The sequence below is a fragment of the Sphaeramia orbicularis genome, chromosome 9, assembly GCF_902148855.1.
Source record: "Sphaeramia orbicularis chromosome 9, fSphaOr1.1, whole genome shotgun sequence".
Lineage (NCBI taxonomy): Eukaryota > Metazoa > Chordata > Actinopteri > Kurtiformes > Apogonidae > Sphaeramia > Sphaeramia orbicularis.
The window spans coordinates 31,079,140-31,098,454 of NC_043965.1; the positions used below are offsets into that span (position 1 = coordinate 31,079,140).

Here is a 19,315-nt window from a genome sequence, read left to right on the forward strand (position 1 = left end):
ATTCCCTCATCTGATTTTTTAATATTGGTAACAGAGAACACTGTCTAACACATCATTAGAAAATCTCCCAAAAGTGCTCAACTGGGTTGAGATCTGGAGACTGTGAAGGCCAACATCATTTTCCTACTCATTAAATCTTCAGTTAGCCCTTGTGCCTTGTGGATTGAAGCTGTGTCACATATAAGATCAATCCCACCAAGACAGGAATGTTTCAGGGTAAAATTAATCATTCAGAACAATTTTTGTATCCATTTGAAGTGTCCCTTTCCTCTGGAGGACAAGTACAATCAAACCATGTCAGCGAACGGCCCCCACAGCATAAGAGAGCCACCAGACTCTGTCACTGCAGTGGTCAGACATTCAGGCTTGTACCATTTTCTTATCAATTTCACTTTTTTTCTGCATCTCTGTAGACCAGTACTGGTGGTTTTTGTTCCACTGAATGTAATGAGCGGTTGAAGCACAGCCACCCGACTGTAACATCCCTCCCTATGTACAGTAAATGTCAATGGACACACCTAAGACTGCAGTCTTACTAACTTTAACAAAGTAAACTGTTTTTAGCATACAATACCTGAAAGCACAGAAGATGAGATGATGAAAGCATGATGTGTATGGGTTATATAAAGTTCAGTGTAGATTAAATGTAATGTAAATGTATGGCTGTTCTTTGATGGTAATCAAATGAGTCTCAGCAGAATGTGGAGCAGATTGCAAACCCATCTGTAGCATTTGGAAATCATATCACATGGGGAAAATTATAGTATATCATCCAGACAGCACAATGTATACCTTCACCATTATACAGTGGTGTGTGGACACCTATATCTGTCTTTTTAACAGAAAGTTAACATAAGAGAATGAAATTGGGTGGAGATACATTTTTCATTATTAATATGAAACATTATTCAACAAGTTTCTCCAACAGCCTTCAAAAACATTGACAGGTGGCCCTTGAAAGTGATTCTTTAAGCTACTTTTCATCTCTAAATCTCAACAGCCAGTACTCCCCCTGTCCAAACTTCATCTTCTATGCCCTTCACATGCAGCAAAATCAAATATATGAAAATGTGCCCTGATTGAGTGCTCTATTTTTATTCTCTGCCACTGTGTTCAGTGAGTTCACACAGTGGACAGTGCTTTGCAACAAGTACAGTCACTGCCTGTGATGGAAAAAAAGAGAAAAGATATGCAGAGCGTAGTTAACTACATCCAGATGTTCATATGTTGCATTATGTCACATTCACGAATGAAGTGATCTATCTAGGAAAATATGAGACACCATCTAATCCTCAGGAAATGTGGACAGGCTGCAGGAAAGGCGTGCTGGTGCTAATCGTTCGTGGCATAATTTGGGGACAGTGGACAGGACAGCAGAGGAATTATGACTTGCAGCTTCTGACTTTCTGAAAAACATAAACATGACTTTAATTAGGACTCTGCTTCGTTTGTCATTCTGAGTTGACAGACTGCAAAGAGGATATTTTATACTTGGCTGTTTGCTCTGAGTTTCTCATGTCAGCAAAACTCAACTGCAAAACTGCAAGATGTGTCAAGGATTTGCCAGATTTTGTTTCCACTTTGTCTAAACCATTACAGCCCAGATGTTTAACATACACAACTATAAACACATTAACAAATTAGAAATATTTTGTAGATCTGTCCTATATAACCATCAATGCTGGTTAAATTAAGTGTGTTTTGACAAATGCATTTATGGAAATTATGCAACATTTTAAACAGGACAAAACAAAAAAATCAGACATAAATTATCATTTGCATACATTTAGTGGAGACATTTTAGAATCTGGATGTGTTTAGTTATAGGGTTTACACTAAGATATCTGACAACGTCAGATTAGACAAAAAATGTTTTTATTTATGTCTTAAAACAACCATAAGAGCTACTTGCAGCTTAACCCATGAAGATCCAAACATCTACTGATCTAAACTGTTTAATACCTGTTGATCCACTAATCCTATCAATACATGTAAATAATTGGTGTAAAATACAGTTTATCATCTTTTCATGGTCATCAGATATGACCCATTTGGACGTTCAGAGGCTCTGTAGTGAAAATGGAAACACTTATCTTCTACAACATTGATTCACCAGTAAAACCCATGGAATTGGATCAATGACAGTGGATGGACACACTTGTTTTTATGTTCAATAAATGAGATATTTTACTGAAAATATCTTTTTTCTTCTTTTTTTCTGTTTTATACAATAACCTTTGAATTTACTCTGAGGTTTTGTGAACATCTAAATGATCAATGAATTAAATATAGAAAAGCAGATGATTTTCACTGAAAAAAATACAAAATGCAGAGGATAATACTATACGAAATGGTGATAAATCTCTTTGGATAGGTTAAATGGAGAGAAAAATCCATTTGGTAACCGGCACAAATAATATATACTGGGTTTTTATGGGTTAAAACTGTATTTGAACCTGTCAAAAAAACAAAAAACAAACAAAAAAACAGGTGAAATAAAAGCACAAAAGACATTATTTCATATATATTTGAAAGGAAGTATGTAACTGGTTCACACACCCACCAGTAATATGAAGCTATCCCTAAGGGTTTCTGTGAAAATAGACAGATTACACAACTGGTTGAGAAGATTGCCTTAACAGAACCAGTGTTGGAAAATGTGTCCACCAGGCACAATGAGTAAGACATACTCACTGGACTCTTATCCTTTAACACAACAGAGTCATTGTTAATTTTATTCACTACACCTGTTTTGTCGTGAATGAGGTCCATGCTGCAATAAATGTCACAAACTGCCATCCAGAATCAGTCATGTTGAGCCTAACTGGCTCCAAGTCACACCTGTTAATGGTTATTCACAATCAGACTGTGATTAAAGCTGCTGTGAGGCGTTAGATTGTATGTGCTGGTGAAGGACTTGTGCCACCTGAAATATTTCAGTGTGAAGAAAAACTGCCCTCAATGTGCCGTGTTGCTGGAGAATGGATTCTGTCATTTTTAAGAGCCGTGGCCCTTCTCAGTTATTACTCCACAGCTGCATGTGAAACAGTTGTTGTGGTTACACAGTGCAATGAGATCCTTCTTAAAAGTGCACTCGCTGTCACAAACACTTTAGCCTTTTACCTCTCAGCCATGGTGAGGCTGAATGCATTTTTCAGGCTGATGTTGGTGAGGCTACTTTTCTCACATGAGGAACTGGACAAACACAGATGCCAAAGCTGCTTCTCCTGGCTTTCAACACACTACTGCTGCAGAGGAGGGAGATCTGTGAAGTGGCTTTCATCAGTGTTTCATATGGTGCCTGCACTCTGGAGATATCTGTTATGTGTTTTGATGATCGTCCTGGCTCTCATCCATCTGGGACGATTGACTCTGTCAGCTCTGTGCAGGAAAATTAGACCAACTGTCTCCGCCATCATGACTTTGTGTGGATATATCCAAACTGTATTGTCCACCTCACAGGCTGGGACTGATTTCTCTGCACATGGACTCTGCATCCTTTGGGATCTGTCATCACTCCTAAGCAGCCTCTGAGTCTGATGTATATGTGATAAGTCCTGGGTTAAACCATGGTTGTTAGGATTTTTTTTAAAATTACCAACCGGTTTATAGGTGCTGTTTTTGTCATTCCAAATGTTGCTTTTTAACATTAATAAAATGAATAATTTGTTGACAATATGTAATACTATCAGTGTGTTTGCACATCTCTGTTTTTCAGTGAAACATGTATTATTGCAGTTGCTGATCAAATGAGCTCAGACACGTAAAAAGAGAAGTACTGACACTTTATTGCATCATTTCTGCTAACAATTCCCATTCCCTCAGTATCCCATCAGCTTTTCGGGTGTTTCTAAGATTACAGTGCAGCATCCATATCAATGCTTTAACTTATGAAATCACAACTTGATGTAAGTTACAAAAGTACCTGCAACATTGTCCAGTTTTCAACCCTTAGACTGGCTCAGGATAGGTGCAACGTCAGGGAAAAGAAGGTAAATGTGAAAGCTTAATTTTGAAAAGCAAGATAAATATAAACCTAAAACATGTAACAGATTATATATTTATATAAAAAGAAAAACAAGCAGCTCCGTTTCTTCACTACACAACCCTATGTGTACAGCATCACCCTTTCCTTGGCTTTTAAACATGTTGGAACACACAAACACCCATGGCTGGCATATGACTCCAGACAATCTACCAGCATCAGAAATGTTTGGTGACAAATAAATTTAACATAGGATTAACATATACAATATGTTTTGGTTTACAACTGCCAAAGCCATTGCAGAGATTTTTTTGGTTTGACAGGATAATTTAAATTGAGTGTAACATTCACATTTTAAGTCAGAGTAACCTCAAAATATAAAATATATATATATAAAAAAACAAAACAAAATATTAAAGACAGAAAATATACCTAGAAATGGTCCCAGTATTGCAAATATAGCAAACAGGGTGGCAAGATGTGGGCTGACAAGTCTGTGCAGTTTCTACTTCATGTACATTTGGTAACTTCATCTCATCTACTGAATTAGCTTCAGTTCATTATCTGTTCAGATCAGATTTTAGCAATAAGGTCTCTTTCTTCAGGCAACAGAGGCCAAAACAAAAAAAGTAAAAGGCAAAGGATGATGATAGTCTCCATACTCTGGTGTAGATTTTCAGTAAACAAGATGTTTTCTTGTTAACCAAAGCCAGAGTGTGTAATGCAAACAGTGTGTTTAGCACATTTTGTACCTTGAAACAAGCTACGCAAAAACACATTTACAATAGTGTACAATATTCATCAGCTTTGCTGTGATCCCTCGATCACTCACTTCAGATGCTACTTTCGTAAATGGTCTTCACTTAGAGGAAAGTCCAAAGGAGAGGCAGACAAAAACACTGCAGATAAAATGCTTTATGATGCTGCAGTTATGAAGAAGTGATTTGGTCTTGGAATGATTTAAGACTGTCATTTACTTCAGCTGTAGAGTAAAGACACTTCTAAAGATTAGCTGCCAAAGAAAAATATCTACACTAGAAATCATTGCACTAAAGAAAAATGAGCCAGTAAGGCATTTAAAACCAAACCTCTATCAACAGTTAAAATCAGCTCCAAAAAGCTCCCAGTGCGACTAATCAGCTCACATAAACATACAAAGTAGACTCGTGTATTTTGAGCTTAGATGTGAATAATTCAAATGATTGTAGCTCAGTACTAGAGACGTGTGTCAGTTCGTACAGGTATACAGTATGTTAGTGTCAGCCCAGACCTTGCCACTACACACAAAATAATAAAAAAAAAAAAAAAAAAAAAAAAAAAAAAAAAGATAATCCCTAACATTTCTGAGAAACCAGACAGTGAGATACAGATAATATGCAACAGTGATACACACAACTGCTGAGGAAAAGATTGCCTTAACAGAGCCATGACACAAGACACATAAACAGGACTTTGTCTTCTCTTGGTATCTTCACACAGACGCTCCCCTGCTGTCTGTACGTGTGTTTGAATATGTGCCCGCCACGCTTTCATTGGGTGATGAATGGTGCGATTCACTCCACTGTCACAGACTTGGCCAGGTTTCTTGGACAATCCACCTGTATTCAAAGACAGGAGCCCATTTACCGTATGACAAATGACAGCTAATGAACGGACGAGAAGTAACACAGAGCTTCTGCTGTTGACATACACCAAACTGACAAACTTTCAAGTGGGGTTTGACAAAATCTTAACAAAAACCTGCTGCTCTTACAATTCTCAAATCATTGTCCAGAACCCTTCCCATTACCAAGACTTGACATACTTGGCTGTACTTAAAAAAAAAACAACAGCAGAAAACTGGAGAGTAGGCGTGCAATGGATTTGTGTCCACATAAATGTTTGCTTCTCTGTCAGATCAACATTGCACTTTGGCAGGGCTGACTGGGTGCTGCTGTCAGGACGTCCCTCTGAAGTGAAGAGCTTTTGAAGTAGCATCGGCATTGGCTACAGTTTTAAGATGTAATGCAAATATGTCATTAACGATGTCAGAGATCAGTGTCAAGACTGACCGATGTTTAATAGTAAACTACCTCTAAAACTAGAAAGTTAAACAATAATCCTACAAATGCGGATTGGTGATTATATTAATACTTTATAATTAGTGCAGACATAGCTTTTTGACTGCACTGAAATGAACAAATCAAGTTTTACATCTATGAAATCTTTTTGACGTGGCAGTCCCAGACAGTCTTGTCCTGATCACAGAATTACTTTGAGCTCAATATTCTGTGGGATGTGATCTGCACATATAAACACTACTTGTTTAGTTTTGGCAGTAGGCCTCTGTGCATCTGCCTACAAAGCAGTCCAAGAGTACAGTGCCAGACAACTGGGCCTAAACTACACTGCTTGTAAAAAGCCATCACCCTTATCTTCAGTTTGCAGTTTCTCAACTTTGAAATTCTTCTCAAAGCTGTAAACATTATGCTTTTCTTTGTGTACAATAAATGTAAAACAGTGCTTATATTAAGGTTTAAAAGTTCAGTGTGTGATATTTAGTGGCATCTGGCGTGAAGTAGAATCTTGCAAGCAACTGAATAACTCCACACATGACTACAGTGGATGCAAAAGCCACAAAAGGACTTGATAATTCACTGGGTGTCTCTTGCATAGCTGAAGTCTAGAGATTCTGCAAAACATGGCAGTGCAGAATGACAGACTCAACAAACCTGACATGTTCCTTCTGTAGATATGACCAGCTCATTTTAAGGTAATGAAAACACAATGCTCATTTTCATGTGATTATACTCTAATGAAAAACATAATTATGAATATTACATTCCATTTTTGGTATTAGGTTCTCCTAAATCCCACTAAATCTTACATATGGGATTTAATATATACAGATGGACAAAAGGGGAAATGCTGGACTTGAAGAAAGAGCAGTATAATGTTGGTTCCTGAAATAAAATGAAGTTATAAATCTCACCTGGCAGTACACCCAAGGATTATCACTAATTGATGATCAATATCAGTAAGAGCATTAAGTTAAGTACTCACATCATAACCTCGGAGGACAGCCAGGTGGAAGGACAGCAGCTGCAGAGGGATGACGCTCAGGATGCCCTGCAGGCAGTCCACGCAGTGAGGCACTTTGATGGTGCGGCTGGAATTCCTGATGGTCTCGTAATCATCTTTGTCGCAGATTACAATGGGACGGCCCTAGAAGTCATCAGAACACTTTAAACCTTAAGCACATCATCTGTCAATGAGAGCCTAAACCCAGTCATTAGTTGAAAAAACTGCACACACACAAAAAAAAAAAAAAAAAAAAGAGACAAAGATACTTTTCTCCTGCTCAATTAACTTTCACACCTCTTAAATCCACATCTGCTACAGATTACGAGCAGTGGTGATGTCATGCTACACACCCACCCCTCCCTTATATTTATTGAGGTGAAGGATCAAAGGTGTGGCAGAGACAGGACTGTCAAAGACTGACCTAACATATGACATGTGCTTTGGTCACCAACTGTTCAGAGTTTCAAACATTTTACATGAAGCAAAAGACACAATATAAAATCTAATTAATCTCATCTCCACTGTGCATACTGAGTGCATCCTAATGCATTAATAGATTGTTGATTTAATTTATCAAGGCAAATGTGGCATTTTTTTGGTGCTGTAGTGACATTAGCCTCAATCATAATAACATTTAGAATCTGGTTTAAGAGTAACTAGATCTTAAAGCCACTTTTCTTTGAGCTGTTCATTTAGAAGGTTAATTTGTGGTTTTAATCAGGTGTTTGCTGACCTAGATAACCTACTGGCTTGTGCTGGAATGGATCTGACAGGGGACTGTTGAGCTGTCAAACATGGCAACATTTCCACATCTCTGTTTCAGAGGAAAAATGAATTATCTGTGTGTGGCTGACTATGTCTTAGCTCCCCTCTCAGCCCTGCACATTCCAGGCACTTGAGCCAAAACTCTGGGTTTAGTTACTCCCGAACTCTGAGTGTGTGCACAGATCTTACCTGTCGGGCAACAACCTGCTGCAGGGCATTCTGACATTTGATGTAGGTGTGGTCTCTCATGATTATCATGATAACCGGCATCAGTTTATCCACAAGGGCCAGTGGACCGTGCTTTAGCTCTCCAGCCAGGATGCCCTCCGAGTGCATGTACGTGATTTCCTTGATTTTCTGCACAAGAAAAATGAAGAGCAGGTTTATCAAATTATTTAGAATGGAGAGATGAATCATGGAAGCATTTAGAGGAATGCTTTTTTTTTTTCTTACCAGAGCTCCTTCCAGACAGGTAGCATAATGGTAGCCTCTGCCCATGATCAGTACACTCTTCTGCTGGTATAGCTCTGTTGCCAACTTCTGGATCTCATCATCCAAACTGAGGACCTCCTTAATCAGATCTAATAAACATGAAAAATAATGAACATGTGAAAGTTTTTTTTTTTTTTTTTAGACCTAGATATTCTGGAGGAACCAGGCTTTAAAATAGTGTGTAAACATTCTCCTGCTGTCACATGCTGGAACCTGCACTGGATAGCCTCATAATTTTGGGTAGGGAGCAGCAGACTGGCCAGACATTGCTCATTAGTTTACCATTAGGGACCTGCCATCATATGCTTTAGATCCTGAGAAGCATGCGAGGGACTACAGCCAGCAGCTCCCTTGACTCCCCCTCCTTCCTCCATTTTCTTGTGATCTCTCTCTCTCATCACTGTGCTTCTTCTTCCAAGAGATTGTTTGAACAAACAACCAAAAGAAAACAGGCCTCGGATGTACTTGATCTTTGATTGCAGTGTAATTCACCCCCTATTCCTATACGTTCTAATCTAACGTGATCAGGATTTCCCTGGCTGAAGCAGAATACTTCTGTCTTGAATTTTACCTGGAAGCACCCTCAGGCCCTGGATTATCTCGCGGCGTCTGGGCTGCATGGAAATCCTGTCATCACACATCAACAGTGCAAACATGATCAGGGCCACAAACTGGCTGGTGTAGGCCTGCAGAGCACACAAGAGCATATGCGTTATTAATGTTAGCAGCACTGTAGAGAGGTGATGAAGCTAAACAGGAAATAATGATAACAAGGGACATCATCTGTGTTAGATCACAAGCAGAAATTTAAATCTCATTACTTAAGTCAGTTTGTTTCATTTGATCTTTATCATAAAGAAAACAGCAATACACTGTTTCCACCTGGATACCATGTGCATCACTGAGAAAACTGTCACGATACTCCATTAACGTGACACGAATATTTTAGGATTGATTGGTTTTCTATTTTGCAACACAAACTAAAACCATAGAGCAGTGAACTTTGTCTCCAACTAATAATCTGCACCAGATGAGAACTTGAGGGAGACCGTGGTTTAAGTACATGCCAAGCAGCATTAAAATGCATGCAGCTCAGTCAAGCTAGTGCTGCTCATCCTGGAAAACACAGCATCCCATCAGAGAGCCTATTCTCAGATCATTATGAAAATGTCACTGCTGCTGACAGCCACAGGCACATGTGAGACTCGATGCCTGCCGTCACTGCCGCCCACTCTCTTTCTGTTTCTTCATCTTCAGGCATGTTAGGAGGTCTTCCATGCCCATTTGGGAGATTTAATCAGTGTTCAAATGAAGCCAAGTCATTTCACAGGACCCTCTGGACTCTGAAATGCCAGTGTGTAGGGCCAAGAAAATAACTGTAAAACCTTTACACTGTTGTTTTTTCTCCTGACAGCACGCTAACCACATTGCCTCAGAACTCAGCTAAGATGTGGCAACATGTTTAATCCACAGAGTAAACTGTGGTATTTTTCTGGGTTAACGTCATCAACTCTATAGTGCACCATGAAGTGTGTTTTTTGGAGAACATGCCAACTGTTATCCTGCTAGTAAAACAAATATGGACCTTGTAAAGTTCCAATAGGTACTGTAATTTATAAAAGGCGATGAAAGGATAGCACCAAATATTTGGACTCAAGCTTTGGAAAAGGAAAAAAAAATTCCATAAACCGTGATAGTGATCATAGAAGTTGGAGAGAGGTGTATTTTCTCTTCCAGTTACAAAAAAACTCAAATTAGCATTACACAAACTAAAAAATGGACACGTGGATTAATTTAGGGCAAGTAAGTTTGCAGTTGGGTGTGATACATGTTCTCCATTGAGTTGATGAGCCACATTCTGCAGCATTTGGTTGTGCTGGGTGTGGGTGTGTGGCCCAGCCAGCCAGGCAGGCAGTAAATGATGGCGTCTCTGAGGCGTGCTCTCGGGCTTTGGAGCAGCTCAGGAGACGCTGAGCCAAGACCAAGGGTCGGGCCAGGGAGGGACCTGCTTCATTCCCTCTCCCTCTTCACTCTGTGCTCACTTACTGGGACTGGGGCTCCTCTACTTCTCTGCTTTGTTCCAAATCCCAACTGGCAAATCCTTTTGGTTACGATAGGTGGAGTGGGGGAGGGGATCGTGGAGCCCGACTTTACATGAGTTGGGATGAGAATATCAGGCTTCTTCGACTCTCCGTGGGTTCAGAGTGGAAAAAAGTGTCAGCTTCCAAGAGGCGGAACCAGACACACAATGGAGTTTTCATCTGGGTTTCATTCAGTGTCAGTGGGTGTAGAGTTCATTTAATGAGATGATGCAACAAAATGGTGTATCGTATCAAGGTCAGCATCACAGGGTTACAAAATTAACCAAATGTAACATCCTGTATGCCATTTTCCATTACACCATGTCAATCACTGGGGGTCTTTCAGATAGTGTGTGATAGATGCAGAAATCCCATCAAACCTCAAAGATTGAAACCATTCCTTTTCTAACATATTATAACATTCTGTATGATTCTTCTATGGTCTTCACCCAGGACGTTCAATGGCATTCAAAACTGCAGCAGGTTTCTACAGTGCATTTGTTAAAGTTGCAAATGAATTCCAACTGGGTCCAAAATATGTGTGATGTCACAGATGCTGTTTATTATGTACAAACCTCAAACTTTAATTCTGCATGAAAAGACTGTCAATTTATGAGTGGAGGGTTACTTGAACCCAAAGTGAGTGGACTCACCTTGGTGCTTGCTACTCCGACCTCTGGGCCTGCATTGATGTGAACTCCACAGTCGGTCTCTCTGGAGATGGAGCTGCCCACTGTGTTGGTGATGCCCACAGTCAGAGCTCCTCTCTCCTTACAGTAGCGCAGAGCCATGAGGCTGTCAGCAGTCTCCCCTAGAGGTTTGATGTTAATTGAAAACATAAGAGTTTGTGCTATGCAACAGTTACAACATGAATCATGGTGTTGATTTATTAGTTTGTTAGGATATTGCTGATGTGAAACAGTTGTTTAGGTAGAGAAAACTCAATGCGGCAAAAGTCTGACTTGACAGTTGCATTAAAAATAAATCAGGAAGAAGTAGAATATTTTAAGAGAATGGAACGTGGAAGATGAATAGGGAATGTGAACTGATTTAAGTCCAGCAGAGATCGGCCTTCCCACCTGACTGGCTGATAAAGAAGCAGACGTCGTCTCGGAATACTGGAGTGTTCCTGTCTAGGAAGTCGCTGGCCAGCTCCACCATGACAGGCAGCTCTGTTAGCTCCTCTAGGACTTGGCGAGTCTGGGAGAGCAACAGAGCACTGCTTAGCATCAGTCGGTAACACAAGCCAGTTCAAATGAGAGCAGGGAATGCACACAACGCTTCCACCTGTGTCCACAATACAGACGTCACATAACACACCAGATGTGTTTCCACGATGTTCGTTGCACTAAAGAAGCAGCACTCGATTAGAAGCTACTTACTGCTACACCGGCATGATAACTGGTGCCACAAGCAATTAGGATAAGGCGCCGACATCTCTGGATCTCTTTGATGTGGTCCTTCAGTCCACCCAGTGTCACTGCAAAACAGACCGAACAGCAAATCAGTCACTGCTTCATTTTCACTTCATTTAAAAAAACAGACACAAAGAGCACTGGAAAAAAAAGTTTGACCATAACACTACACACAAGGGAGTCTTGCTTATTTTGTGATTTAACAAATGTAACTTATATTTATTTTTTTATTCATTTAAATGCAGCGAGCAAAAATAGATCAAATTTTAGAGCCCTGTGTTTAAAACTTTTTTCCCCATACAGCTATGTATAAGCATTTAAAATCACTGTGTTTTTGCATTTAGAAATGTCGAGATGAAGACAACTGAACATGTTTGAGCAAAATGCAGAGAGGAAAAATAAGGTCTACTGCTATTTTTTTGGAAAGCAAAGACTCTTGGCACTCCACTGAGAACCCTCTCCAACCTGTGTTGTTGTCAAAGTTGACTCTTCCTCTCATGGTGTTGACTACAGACTCCGGCTGCTCAAAGATCTCTTTCTGCATGAAAGAACTGTAGTTGCCTGTAATGGAAGGATAAAGAATCACAGGACCATTTCCAAGACTAATAAAAAACGTAAATGCATCTTGAGAACACAGGGGACGGACTTTTTATAAAGTGTGAGCCCACATGAAGCCTTCTGAAAACATCTTGTTGACACACATTAAGCTGCTGAAAATGCAAACCACAAGCTCCTGAAGGAGTAAGAAAAGTCTTTCCTGACTTTAACTGATAACCAGGCTTTCCTGAAAACATTGGGAGTTACAGTCGATTGGTAAGTTTTGTTACATTATTCACATATTTTTGATTTACTGGGGTCTTCATCTTTTAAAGTAAATAAAACATTAGACAACAAGGAGATAATGTTTTTATATCAACATACTGTGACAGCAAAATATGCAAGCCCCCCCCCCCGCCCCACTCTGCTCCTGACAGCAATTTGGGTCATACGAATTAGGTTATTCAGCAGAATGGCTCCAGAAAGAGAGACGGGGAGAGAGGCTGAGTAATGACAGGACCACAAAGGAATGTTGAATCCAGCCAACAACAGTTTACCACTGCCCTCTGCTGGATTACTGTGGAGTCAATGGAGAACTCTGTCAGACAGATTTTTTTGTGGTCTTCGTTTGCATTTTAAAGAGCATTAACAACAAGAGTAAACATAAAGTCCAGCATTTTTGCAAGGTTTTGTGAGGGCATAGGTGCTGTGTGGGTGAAAGGGTTTTAAGTTTAGTTAGTTGGGGGTCTTCCCACGAGGAATTTTCTATTTTCAATCAAAAATAAAATATATAATTTCACATAATTTGGGAGCATTATTTTTTATTGTATCTATATACAAAAAGTATGAAAACTGTATAATCAACAAGTCTCAAAAGTCTTAACAAAGGTTGCAACAGAAGCCCATTGAGAGCAAATGTGATGTATAAACAAAAATTCACTCATATAATTATACAATAATAATCCCTTGCAATCATTACTTCCGACCCGGTGTGTGATGGTGTATGTACCTGCAGAGATTCCTCTGCTACATTTTTTAAAATTTATTTTCCTCTTATCTTGTTTTATGATGTTTATACGTATTGTAGAGCATGTGCTAGTTGAACAATTTTAGAATTAAACTCTCAACAACTGTTTCATTCTTCTCTTATTTACCGCTATACTTTTACAGGGACTGCAGTCTGAAAGACAAAACTCTGGACAAAGCACATGCGTGTGTCTGCCTGTTGTTGGTCTAACAGACAAACAGACCAGGCAGGAAGATGAAAGTTTTGGACAGTGTGGTTGAGTATGTGTGTACTCTGGAGTAAAATCCCTGTGAAAACACTCACAGGTTTTTTCCTCACAACTGGTAGTCACGTTCACCATTCACTCCGCTGCAGGCTCAAAATAGGGTATATTTTGAAAGATTAAAATTCAATGAGGGTGATGAGACACAATTTTAAGGCTAAAATAATAATGATGTCACAATCCTGTTGATACAACATTGGTGCTCTGCATGAACTGAACTGAGGGTTTGTAAGGTTTGTTATAGGATAGGTAGATCTATCTATCTATCTAGAATTCTTTTTAATAGTCATAATCATTTCATGAGTAGCCAACAGAAACTCCATAGTCCCATCACCATTTATGTGCCATTTTCCAATTTTTGACTTTTGAATGGCCCTCATCTAGTTGCATTCCCATCATTCTTCTATGGTTAAATGGTACCCAATACAGAATTAGTGTCACTGATTGAAATTAAATGATTGTGACAGCCTTAAACAGAGGTAATGTGAGGGGGGATTGAGTAAAAAGTCCTGCAGTTACAGCATAACAAGACTGACAGTGGTTTCCCTGAGGGTATGAACGATCCTATAAAGTTGCAGCTATCTGAATGATGAAAAGCATGGCCTCAAGGCAGCAGGTTAAAAGCTGTCCAAACCATACAATCTCCTGTTGAGATTTATGCAATAATAACATGGCTTTGCACACAATTACAAGGCACGAGACCAGTGATTTATATCGAAATGTGGTGAAGGGAGAACATGTGAAGAGGACAAAGGCAAACTACAGCCCGACCTACCACTCACCCTTCATAATCTGCTGAAGCTCCATCTGCAGAGTCTGGATGGCACGGGCTGGGTAGTCTCCGGCTGTGCGCTTTATCCTGTGGATGGACAGCCGTCCCTCCGTCACGGCGGCCACGTCATCGTCCTCCAGGAAGATCACCTGGTTTGTGTGTTCAATCACTGCACTGCCATGACCAAACAGACCACATCATATTGTTACAATTCATAGACAAGAGGAACAAACTGAAACTAAACTTCAATATTCAGGAAACAACACAGGGCAGCACGACAACACAGAATCATGCTTACCTGGCATCTGAGGCAAAGTAGTACTCCACTGCTTTCTCATCCACTGGGAACAAGCAAGTGTCCTGGTCTGTCCTTGGTAGAGCACTGCAGCTTTTCTTATCTTTAGTGGCTGTTAATTGAAATAAACCAGACCTCAGTCACATTGAGCTGACCATATAGTGACAAATTAGAAATAATAACTTTTAAAAAATTGGATATTTTCCACTTACAGGAGCGGTACAGCACTGGAATATGATCTGAGGACAGCTTGTGATCACTCCGCACTCCAATCAGCAAAGGGCTTCCCCTCCTGGAAATAAACAAACACAAAAAGCATGAGAACACAATATACTAGTATCTCAAACCACAGCAGAATTGAAACACTGATTAGGATATTTCAATGTTGGTAATGATGTTTAAAGATGTTTTACCAGTCAAAAATATTAGCTCTACAACAACAAGAGTAAGGTAGTTTCTGCGTACCTTGTGCCAACTGCTTCACCAGGGTAATGGACACTCTTGAAGACCAGAGCAAAAGCTCCTTCCTGTCGGGTAGAAGATCAAACATATGAGATAGATCTTTTGTCCACTAATAACCTTAGGAGCAGTGGTGCACATGAGTAGGCTTTTACCAGCTGCTGGGTCACCCGTTCCACCAATGTTGCAAAACTGATGTCGTCACTCTCTCTGTTGTCGTACATGTACTTCACCAACTTAGCGATGCTCTCTGTATCAGTCTCAGACTCATAGTCATAGCCTTTGCTCTCCTGTGGAAATGGTGCAAGTGGACAAGTCCTGTCAAGTATGAGACACTGCCATAAAAGTTTCACAGAGAAAACAATGAGCAACATCTGCTCACCAGGAATTTCCTCAGGTCTTTGTAGTTGGTGACAATTCCATTGTGAATGACAATAAACTCTGCAAAGAACAATAACCACCTTAAGATACCAACAACTTAAATGGTTTTCTATTTAAATATTGTATTCCTTTACCCTGGACCAGCACATCCCATAATGATCCAGTGCCAACACAACTTACCATTGTTCTTATCAGATCTTTGTGGATGGCTGTTGACTGGGCTTGGCACACCATGGGTGGCCCAGCGAGTATGTGCAATGCCAAGGTGAACGTCGAAGTCCACATCCAGATCAATATCCTGCTGTTCTGTAGGCCAAAACAAAACAACAAAATTACCATTTTAACGGTACCACAAAACACATGACAAGCTATCAAAAATGCCTTGTGATGTTTAAATGACTTCTCACTATGAATCTCCTCATCAAGAGCCTTCACTTTTCCTCGCTGCTTGATCAGTTGGATAGATTTGGCATTTGATTCCCACTCTTTGCCATTACCACCATCAATCCCCACACCTAACAAGAGAAAAATATTGTCAAATTAATTTGAGGTTAGAAGATAATGATTAAACACTGCTGCTCCATTAAAGCTAGAACTGCATAGTTCTCTGGAGTCCTAATGAAATGTAAATGAATTAACATATAGTAAATTAGCTCCATTAGTGCAGTGAAGTGTTACTTAACATGATAATGCCTGTTAAATATTTCACTATTAGTGGAGCATTGCTATTCATATAGTCCAATAGTACCAATCACTGCTTTAGTATTTGCACAATATTCATCACTCACTGTCCTTTGAGTCACAGTTTAAGTCAACAAAAAACAAATACAGAAAGGAACAAGCATACAAAACCAAACAAAACTCTTTCAGGGAGACAGAGGGGATTTGTGTATGGACAGATATGGGCATTTCCTTGGAATAGAAAAAAAATCTAAGCTGTTGGAAGACTATCAGAATTGTTTTCAGAAAGGTTTTGTTTAGGCGAACAGTGAAGTGGCAGTAACAACCGTTTATCAGGAAAGAGACATGATAACCAACAACTCAATCCCCTCACCAGCTGAATCATAGCCACGGTACTCCAGACGTCGCAGGCCTTTGAGAAGGATCTCAAGGATCTCCCGGCGAGTCCTTGGCACATGGTAGTTGAGATAGGCAAAGATTCCTAGGGAGGACAAAAAAAAGTGATAAGATTTTCTTCAACACTTTCATTATGCGAAATTTAAGTCCTGTCAATTTGTTGTGTAAAATAGAGTTTAAAAAAATCTCTAAAAAGCCATTTTTTAATTGACTACCCCTCACATACAAGTACAACAAATGCCTGAAATGGAACAAAGATGACATAAAACCTACTCAAAACAAGACATAAAAACCTGTAGTGCCTGAGGAAGTAGCTAAAAATACATATACAGGCAACAGCAATGGAAAAATCAAGGTACAGTTTAACATTTTAGAATCTACAGACCTAGCCCTTTCACATTTAGGAACAGAGTACTGCAGATACAGAGCTAGCATTTCACAAAGTGATACCTCTAGCCTCATTTTCAGTTAGCACTTTGTCTGGGAGGGGATCCTCTTACACAACTAAAACCAAATATAACTAGCTCTCAGCTCTATATTTATTATATTTACACTGTCACTGAGTAAATTACACCAAGATTTGTTTGACTATGCACAATTACACATTATTACACAATCGACCATCAGACTAAAGTGGTGCAGTGACAGGCTGACATAAATTAACAGTTAAGCATTTTATGTACAAAAACCACTAAAAAGCAATAGTTCTGTCGACAAATATTTGGCATTTACAAAAAGCCTAATTCCAATTTAGCCAATAACTCACTGAGAACATGACCTTAAATAGCCAAAGGAGGACATACAATCTAGCTCTAACACAGCAAAGCCTTGAGCGATAGATGCAAAAATAAAGTAAGATTCAACAGAGCATTCATTCAAGGGAGCAGGTGATGGAGTTGGGGCCAAAATGCCAGAGAGAGCTGCAGCAAGAGGCTAAAATAACAAGAGCCTCACAGTTGATCAGACTAGTTTGAACATCAGTCTGAAAGCCATACACTGCTGTGATATAATTAGAAAGTAGTTTGTCTTTGTTATCTGTAATTAGAATAGAGTTAAACTAGTCTATCTGGTCTTGTGGGTGTCGTCAGAGATTGTAGTGACGGTGATGAGAAACAGTACAAGTGTCAGAGAGGAAGGTAGAAAATGTGATCCTAAAAAACACATTAACTAGATCTCCAAAGGCGACATATAATAAGTAATCTGTTGAGGAAAGTTTCCCGTTAATGACGTTAATGACGACGCAGCATAGGCAGTAGTTACTGTACTGCTGTTCCCATTTTTTTTTTTTTTTTTTTTTTTTTTTTTTAACAAGTATATGGAAGCATGACGTTGTCTAATCCTGAGAACGTCGCATGAATGTGGTCTCGGTGCTAGCGCAATATTTCGGTCAACAAACAACAGGAAAGGTTTAAAGTTATCGTACGCAGTGGGCGTAGTGTCACCTTAAACCACATTTGGTTAGCTATCTGACGTTAGCGGAAAGATACCCGGTAATAGAGCTACTCTGACAGCCGCCTTTAAGAGACAGACTGGTCGGTAGATACTTTAAATCACAGATAACACATACAGCATGTACAGCAGAATTCATATCTGGCTAATTTACAGGTACCTAGCTAACAGCATCAGCAGCAGTAGCCCATGTTCGCTAACTATGGATAGCCACCTTTAGCTAATTTCAAATGATTTACGCCCTCAAACTGAAACTAATGATGCTAACTATCATTCGGATATGCGTTCTTTGCTCTTCCGGTAATGTAGATTAAGGCATTTTCCCCGCTGGGTCCTGTAAATGCGTATTTAGTTCAGTACTCACCACACATGTCTACTGCTTGACTGCCAGCTTCAGCTACTCGGGTAGCCGGGGAACGCCTGTCAAATAAGCTTCGCCCCCCTCCTCTGATTTCACTGAATCAGAGCCAACTGCCGTACTCCGTAGCGCCAGCTGATTGGCCGAGGCGCCTGTCAGTCATGTTGCGCCTACAGACGCAGGCAGTTCTGACGTGGCATCAGGATGCAGATCCGTGGGTAAGACCTATAAGAGCAGCCAGTACATCCTGCTCCGATACTCCCAGTCTGACCCACGAAAAATACCAGAAGGACCGGACAATGACCGCTCTGTGCTCCATGCCAACCGTGAATGAATGTATAACGTACTGGAAATATTTACACAGGATCCTCCAGCATTATACACCCACATTTTTATCACTAGTCAACAGAAAATGAACAAATCCCATAACGTCCACTCTTAAATATCTTATGCGTAATACTTCAAAACTTATCTCACTTTAAGCTTGTCACTTCCTCAATTGATTTATCCTGAAAGGACAAGTATATTTGTCCTCACTGGTTAGTCTTAATTTCAGCATATAATCAGTCATGTAACTATATGATTACTTTTAGTTGAATTTTTCTCACATCTAACCTTTACTATATGATTCATCACCATTTATTGCATTATACTTTACATTTTCCTGTGAAAATTATGTATTTGCCTTTCTACTGACTTTACTGACCTTTTGACTGACCATGTAAATAACCGCCTGGAGGAACTTAAGTGGTTATAGTAGAACCAAAAAAAAAAAAGTGGGAAAAAAAACAAATAATAATAAATAAATATAAAGTGCCTACAAACAGTGATATTTGTCCAACTACAGTATATGGGTTTTAATGGTCAATCAATGTTGCAGAAATGACTGATGTATTT

General features: G+C 39.6%; 1 protein-coding gene across 1 annotated transcript; it reads right to left on the reverse strand.

The window, feature by feature from the left end:
* Nucleotides 1-3,766: 3,766 nt before the first annotated feature.
* gfpt1 (glutamine--fructose-6-phosphate transaminase 1) lies at nt 3,767-18,516 on the reverse strand. The gene is made up of 19 exons (XM_030143573.1): nt 18,425-18,516; nt 16,589-16,696; nt 15,942-16,049; nt 15,715-15,840; nt 15,536-15,594; nt 15,309-15,443; nt 15,160-15,221; nt 14,907-14,986; nt 14,698-14,806; nt 14,410-14,573; nt 12,267-12,362; nt 11,769-11,866; nt 11,466-11,586; nt 11,040-11,197; nt 8,877-8,991; nt 8,267-8,394; nt 8,003-8,170; nt 7,028-7,189; nt 3,767-5,583 (listed from the first exon to the last, which is right to left on the reverse strand). Exons 1-19 carry the CDS (start codon nt 18,429-18,431, stop codon nt 5,539-5,541), a joined length of 2,049 nt encoding a protein of 682 aa, XP_029999433.1. The 5' UTR covers nt 18,432-18,516; the 3' UTR covers nt 3,767-5,538.
* Nucleotides 18,517-19,315: the final 799 nt, after the last annotated feature.